At 33.1% G+C, this 7,638-nt stretch overlaps 2 protein-coding genes across 2 annotated transcripts; both read right to left on the reverse strand.

Annotated features, from left to right (window-relative positions):
- LOC109234849 (bax inhibitor 1-like) lies at nt 3,410-4,251 on the reverse strand. The gene is made up of 3 exons (XM_019400897.1): nt 4,127-4,251; nt 3,832-4,018; nt 3,410-3,601 (listed from the first exon to the last, which is right to left on the reverse strand). The coding sequence occupies exons 1-3, from the start codon at nt 4,249-4,251 to the stop codon at nt 3,410-3,412; spliced, it is 504 nt and encodes a 167-aa protein (XP_019256442.1).
- LOC109234854 (bax inhibitor 1-like) lies at nt 4,905-6,395 on the reverse strand. The gene is made up of 4 exons (XM_019400901.1): nt 6,267-6,395; nt 5,252-5,395; nt 5,069-5,160; nt 4,905-4,971 (listed from the first exon to the last, which is right to left on the reverse strand). The coding sequence occupies exons 1-4, from the start codon at nt 6,393-6,395 to the stop codon at nt 4,905-4,907; spliced, it is 432 nt and encodes a 143-aa protein (XP_019256446.1).

Here is a 7,638-nt window from a genome sequence, read left to right on the forward strand (position 1 = left end):
TGAAGCCAGATGAAAATTAGGATATCAGAGATAAGCAGGCAACGATTATACAGCCTCCTTTGCCTTGTGTTCATGGCTCCCCACCAGAAAGTGCCAAAACCTATTGTTGTTGCTGTCAAAAAGCTGAAAACAAAGCTGCAAAACAAAAAATATTCCTCATATGTATTAGTAGATATACTAACATATAAAGCTAGTCAATCCATCTAGTCCAGTCCTCTAGTTTAGAGCCTAATAACAAACCAAGATACTAACATACAAAGCTAGTCATATTGCTCAATTTCTCTCATTCATAAGGTAAGCATACTGGGAATTCTAACTGTGGAAGCCTAACTGCTTACGTACAATAGCCATTACTGTTCAAATTTGTAAATAATACAGTAGCCACTTTTAGCTGACTGCAAGAATATATGACTGACTATGTTTTATGTCAATTCATCCAATTCCAATGCCCTTATCTTGTAAAAAAGAGCAGCATACTCAAGATTCCAATGTCAGACATTCAGGATATTCAAACTCAAGATGGAAAACAATAGTTTCATGCTAACGGAATCGCAAGTATCTAATCAACAGAAAACCTCTGTCTCTACATAATTGAAGACAGCAAAAGTCGGCTCCTGATAATATGATGTCACAAGATAAAAAGCAACAATAGAGAACTTCAACAACTGAAATCTGAAGATATATTTTACCCTTGATCAATCCCAAAGAGATATTCGGTTAAAAGGCCAACAGAAGCTCCCAAGCAATATGCAGCAGTCATCAGGAAAAAGACCCTCGACCTCTGCAGAGGTACAAGATTTCATATTACAAGAAGCAACTTTAACAACAATTCACCAATTTATATATATACTTAAATCCATAAAGTCATCGCGTACCATTAGTAATGGTGGTGTAGAGACATAATACTCATAGCAAATGTTAAGACAGTGACGAAGCCCCCCGCTTCCCAGATCAAATGTAAGAAGGATCCAACGGTAGAGCTCAACAGGGCATAGAAGAGGGTAAGATACACCTGTAGGTGAATCTGTATTTTGATTTAGACGCGAAAATGCATGTTTTTCAGATAAGTAGCTTCACAAAGATAGCAAAGATCATATATATATAAAAGAAATTAATCCCTCTTCCCAATTTATATGATTCTCTTTCGTGTTGAGATGTTTAAAAATATTTGACACCATTCAAGTTTTATGTGCTACCTTCAAGCGTTCACGAATTCAAATTCGTTAAACTATATCTTCACTGTGATGTTTTTTTTTTCCTATCAAACTATTCCAACTATTATTTTGATATTTTCTTCCATTATCATAATGTATGTAACATCTTAAATTCGCAGCAGTCGAATATTCTCATAGAATTTAAGGTAGAGCGTGTAATTTAACTCAAAAACAACTTCCAAGACTGAATAAGGAGCAAGTGCAGAAGAAAAGTGAGAATTATTATTCAGCCATCGCAGAAAAACTCAAACGCTAAAACAATTTAGCCATCGCAGAAAAACTGAACAAGTCGAAAATTCTTCTGAGAACCAAAATTCATCAATCCTGAAGATATAAGATTTGGGATTTCACATCATCTTATTCAGCTATCAATAACAAGATCATAATAACGAGAAATCTTTAATAAAATTTCAGGAATTACAACATCTTTTTGTAATTCAACCTTTTTATCCAAACAGTTATTGAGTGACTAAAACAGAGGAAAAACATCAGAGCAGATACAAACACGCAAAAACTTCGAAGAAGAACAAATTCTCACGTTTTCTATCAAGCAGAAAGAAAGAAAAAGAATGAATGTACCTTCTTCAAGCATTTGTATGCAAATAGCGGAATTTCCCCTTGATTCGTTAGGTCTTTTCTTTCCCAGTCCCTTGTGAAGTACGCTTTCACAGCATTCATGGCATGGAGTTTCATCTCAGAGAACTTCATTTTTTTCTTTTTCTCAGAGAAACAGAATCGGAGAAGTGATCAAGGAAAGTGAGGAATGAGAGCTGTTTTTGATAGTTAGTTATACAGAAGAGAGCTCGTTACTAATAAGTTCGTTACAAGCGGCTGCCCACGCCGTTATTCTTTTAAGTGTGTATTTACCGTTTTAGCTTTCAGTTACGGGGCGAGTTTGGAATACTACAGGGGTGTTTTCGTCAAATAAGCAAAGTAAAAGAAGAGAGGTTTGGCGGGAAGGAGAGAGGTTTGAATATACTTGTCAAATTTGCTGGGAATTCCTATTTCTGTTACTCCTACTTATTTCTTTTTTATTCTTCTTAATGATTGAAATTTTTTAAGTACTTGCATCTGCTAAATTGTCAAATTATTTTAAACCTCATTCTACTCTCAATCTATAATTTTTCATATTATTTTTAAATTACTTTTTAATCAAAGAGTCAATTCAACTTTGCAAGTATCATCAAAAGTCACTAGGAGAAAACGAATGAGACATCTTATATGATGTTTAGGCAAAGTTGAGTGACTTTTAGGGTGTTTTTGGTATAACGGAATATATTTCATAACCAACAACCTTCAGAACCCACAAATTTCATAAACTTCCGAACTGCTAAACTTTCGAACTCGTAAACTTTATAATTTCTAAATAGCCGTAATCTTCCAAACACATAAACCCCCGAACTCATAACTTTGGAACTTGTAAAATTTTGAACATGTAAACCGAAAGATGAAAAAACTGAAAATATATATAATTTTTTTTAGGGAGGGGCATAGTGTGCAGAATAACGAAAAAACAGAATTTGAAATTACAAAAAAAATGTGATATCTACGAAAACATTTTCCAAACTATTTTGTACAACCAAACAGTGGAAAATGGAAAAATATTTTTCGAAAAATATTTTCCATCATACCAAACACACCCTTAGGTGCAAAAAATAGTTTACTAACTTTCGTTAAGTTGAGTGAGTTTTTCATTACAAAAACTAATAATATGACATGGTGCGATAAAGTAAAATTTGGTAGCTCTTACATATTGTTCAAATGAGACCCCCAAAATCGAAATTGTAACAGTTCAATTTGCTCATTTTCAGTTAAGTAGGTAATGGACTAATCATTTTAAAATCCAAATAGTCTTGGATATGCAGAGTAAAAAAAATATTTTAATTGTATATGGTGTAAAATATTTTCAATAGGCGTACCGCGTAGATTATCTCTTTTTTATCGCACGAATAAAAAACAAAGTATATCTGTGGCTGATGGGGTAGTCAACACTCAGTATTTGCCAAGAATATTCACAGCACTTCGCTTCAGACTATAAATTCCTCATTCAATCAGTTAAATGTAGTAGTCACAGTTAGAGGAATATTTGTACATCATTTGTAATTTCACATCTTATAAGCTGTGCATTCTACTTACTATTTATTCTATAGTTATTTCCCAAGTCGAAATGGTAGCTTTACTGTATCGTCAAAGCTTTAATTCTGTCTGTAGTGCTCAATTTCTGCAACCAGATATACTCTAGCAGCATGGACCACTATAGCTGGTAAATGGAAGAAGACGGTGAACGTGCAGTTGACAAAGTTAACATCTCCATAGCGAGCATTGTACAGTATCTCTTGGCTATATATCACAAAGTACCCCATGTACAATGCAAGCACAGCGAGTACCTATTAGAAGCAGTTCAAGTCAGTCATATTATGGATGTATTGGTTTAAGCCATTCATAGACACAGGCAAATTTAGAACTAGAGTCAAGTAGGTTCAATATGGATGTATTGGTTTAAGCCAAAAGTAATGAATATTTCAGTTGAACCTGCATAACTCGCTCTAAATCCGTCCTTATTCATATACAACTAAGGAATATGCATGGGAACTGAGAGAAGTCTACGACTGGTTACCTTTATCATCAAACGGGTTGTGTGGCCGCCAAAGATGTCAGAAGCAGTGACAAACCACAGGTACATAAAGGCGTAAGAATGAAGGAGGCAACCGATGTAGAGATCGATCCTTTGTCTTGTTAACATGGCTCCAAACCAAAAAGTTCCAAAGCCTATTGTTGTACCTCCCAAAAAACTGAAAACAAAGCTGCAGAACAAGCATGAATGCTTTCTGAAGTTAGATATTACTCACAGATTAGGAACATTATTTAAATAGGGAATAGAGAACAACAAAGGCTAATCTTTAGACACATACTAAAGCTGCATGTAACCTCTATTGAATTCATCAATATGCAATAACAATACAAATGCCTTTGCCATATTGGAACAGACTCCAGGGGTAAAATATCCAAATGCAGTACTCTTCACAATCTTGGTCATATTGCTCAATTTTTCTCATTAAACATAGTGCAAAATCTGGAACTCTAAGTGCTAAAACATTTACGCTATAGCCGAAAATGCAAGAACTTAAAAACTTGTTCAGGTTTCCAAATAAGCACATAGTTATGAGATACATTTTGCTAACTCTCCAATCCCCTAGTGCCATGAAAGAGAGAGTAATTCCAGGGTAATAATCGATAGTTTATAACCTGCTAAAATACCCAACATTCTAACAGCCAATGCTGGTCATATTGCTCAGTTTTGCTCATTCATAAGGTAAACATTATGCGAATTCTGAACTGTGAAAGCCTAACTAATCATGTAGGATAGCCATTACAGTAGCCACTTTTATCTTATTCCGCGTAAGAGCAATATAGAGCGCTCGGAGAATGACTATGTTTTATGTTAATTCATCCAATCCAATGCCCTTATCTTGTTAAAGAGAGCAGCACATTTAGGTAGGAAAATCTCACAAGTCCATATTTCAGGATTTTCACAGCGACAGTAGTCAACATTTAGGAGATTCAAATAAAATGGAAAACATTGTTTTCTTCTGCAGCTGATAAACATACCATTTTTTCCATTTAGGATATGGACTAATATATATATATATATATATATATATATATATATATATCTAATGATTATAGTTACTAAGGATAATGGAACCACAAGTAATTAACAGAAAGCCTCTCTCTGTGAACTACAAAAATCAGGTTCCTGGTAATATGAAATGACAAAATAGCAATAAAAAGTAACATTACAGAACTTCAACAACAGAAATCCGAACAATGCTTTAACATCTTTTGAGTCTTACCCTTGATCAATTTCAAAGTGATATTCGGTAAGAAGTCCAACAGAAGCTCCTAACGAATAGGCAGCAATCATCAAGTATAAGACCCTCTTTTTCTGCAGAGGTAGAAGATTTGGGATAATAAGAAGCGACTTCAAGAATAATTCATCAATTTCGAAGAAAATCTACAAGTCATCGATCACGTACCACTTTCATTGCTGGTGTAAAGTAAAGGCTTAGTATACTTGCAGCTGAAATTAGGACAGTGAAGAAGCCTCCCGCTTCCCAGATCAAATGCAAGAAGGATCCAACAGTAGAGCTCAACAGGGCACAGAAAAGGGTAAGATACACCTGTTTTATCATCAAAAGCTTATTGATCACATGAATTTAACTCCGTAGAAGCAAAAACACATATTTTCCAGCTAAGTAAGTTTACAAAGAAAGAAAAGATCAAACATATGAAGCTGGAAACTGAAATTGCATGAAACAAATTAATCCCTCCGTCCCAACTTATGTGATATTCTTTCATTTTGGGGATTTTAGGAAATACTTGACACCATTCAATTTCTATACTATCTTCAAGCTTTCAAGAATATAATATACATTAAACTAATTCAATTTTTAGACTATTATATTGATCCACATCAAAATATAAATAAAATGATTATCTCAATTTTACATCAGTCAAGTTCTCTCATATAAATCAAGTAAAAGTGTGCAAGTTACAACTTTCAAGGCTGTATAGCGAGCAAGGCTTCAATAGCAACTGATTCGAATAATTTTATCAGATTATTATTTACGGCATAAGCAAGTGCAGAATAAAAGTAAAAAGTACGGCAATACTTTAAAATCTTCTGAGAATCGAAATTCCTGAAGATTAAGAAAAGTAAGCAGAATGTTGCCTTATTTATTACTGAACTCTAAGAACAAGTATACAAATAGCATGTAGCCTTTACTGAATTGTAAAAAACAAACTGGTGGACTATCTAGGTAATACTTTAGAATCTTCCGCGATGAAATTCATCAACCATCAAAATTTAAGAACTGGGATTTAGCATTATCTTCTGATCAGCTTTCAATAACAAGATTAACAATAAAGAAAAAACATGATTTCATAATCTCTCGATTATAATTTATTGAATTACAACATTTTTCATAATCAACATTTTTATCGATACACTAATTCTTAAGTTCTGTGATTAAAAAGAAGGGGAATTTGTACCTTCTTCAAGGATTTGTAAGCGTACAGGGGAATTTCCTCAGAATTCATCATATCTCTTCTTTTCCAATCCCTTTTGAAGTACGCTTTCACAGCATTCATGGCGTGGAGTTTCATCTCAGTGAATTTCATTTTTTTCTTGCAGAGAGCGGAAAAAGGAAAACTCATCGAGAAAATGAAGAATGTGAGCTGTGCTTATAGTTATACAGAAAAGAGTCTTCGCTAAGTTCGTTACTAACGACTGCTACTTGCGGTTACTCTTTTTGGGATATTTACGGTTTTAGCTTCGGATGATGGGATGAGTTTCAGGAACAAGCAGGGGTATTTTCGTCAAAGAAAAAGAAGAAGAATCTCCAGGCTTTAGTCGTTGGCGGGAAGGGGAGAGATTCTGGAAATGTAAATTTTGTGAGGAATTTCTATTTCCTTTCCTCTTTTGATTTGATTTTTATAAATTACTATCAAATTGTTTTAAGCCTTTTTCCTATTCTCAATGTATACTTTCCATATCATAGCTTCTTATATTTTTTATTTACTTCTATTCTTATCATAACTTAATATTTTTATTATATCTGAACTTAGTTTAAAATCTTTTATCAACTTAATAGTGTGTTTCTAAAGGACAATTTTGTTTGAAAAGATTGACTAAGACATCAGCGGGGCGACTCAAGCACGCGTGTGGCCTAAAGCCAAATTTAATGTGATGTCTAATTTAAAAAAAAAAAATTATATATATATATATATATATATATATATATATATATATATATATATGAAGTTTATTTTTCTAGATTTTGAAATGCAAAGTTGTTAGTAATATCTTTATAATCAATTTTTTCAAACAATTGCTTTTCAACACCCATTTTTGAAATGCAAAGTTGTTAGATTAATCTTTCTTGAGACATTATTAATCTTAGCTGAGATTTTATCAATTTTAATTTTGAAAAACTTTTTTTACTGACAACTGTTATAGAATCTGCTAACATTGTTCTATAAGCATATAATTAAGCATTTGGAAAATAAAAGTCTTTTTATTTGATTGGGTATGGGATAATACTAGGTATGTTGTTGTTGTTGTTGTTGTTGTTGTTATTGGTCTATCGATTAGAGTAGTATCTTCTATTTGTACTATTTCCCTTTGTTTGGCTTAAAAGTTGTTGATGCACTTTGTAAGCGATAAAACAATCAAAAAATAGAGGAAGGGTAAATCGTAATCAAATATAATAATCCTAGAGATGCAAAGATGATAATGTTTGTTATAGATCCAGTGTTAGAAGGATGACAATGTATGTTCATAAGATATATTAATCGGAAGTAGAGATATAGAGAGAGAAAGATAGAAAATGAAAGAGTTGTATTAGATCAGATAGATCCCTCT

The sequence above is a fragment of the Nicotiana attenuata genome, chromosome 1 (assembly GCF_001879085.1).
Source record: "Nicotiana attenuata strain UT chromosome 1, NIATTr2, whole genome shotgun sequence".
Classification (NCBI taxonomy): Eukaryota; Viridiplantae; Streptophyta; class Magnoliopsida; order Solanales; family Solanaceae; genus Nicotiana; species Nicotiana attenuata.

Bases quoted from the DNA above. Each gene is read 5' to 3' on its own strand.
- LOC109234854 (XM_019400901.1), bottom strand. From the start codon at position 6,395: ATGAAATTCACTGAGATGAAACTCCACGCCATGAATGCTGTGAAAGCG. The intron at 5,396-6,266 runs GTACAAATTCCC...ATGATAAAACAG, and splicing joins CTTACAAATCCTTGAAGAAG to GTGTATCTTACCCTTTTCTG. The intron at 4,972-5,068 runs GTAAGACTCAAA...TCATATTACCAG, and splicing joins CACTTTGAAATTGATCAAGG to GAACCTGATTTTTGTAGTTC.
- LOC109234849 (XM_019400897.1), bottom strand. From the start codon at position 4,251: ATGACCAAGATTGTGAAGAGTACTGCATTTGGATATTTTACCCCTGGA. The intron at 4,019-4,126 runs GTATGTGTCTAA...CTTGTTCTGCAG, and splicing joins AGAGGTTACATGCAGCTTTA to CTTTGTTTTCAGTTTTTTGG. The intron at 3,602-3,831 runs GTAACCAGTCGT...TGCTTCTAATAG, and splicing joins CAACCCGTTTGATGATAAAG to GTACTCGCTGTGCTTGCATT.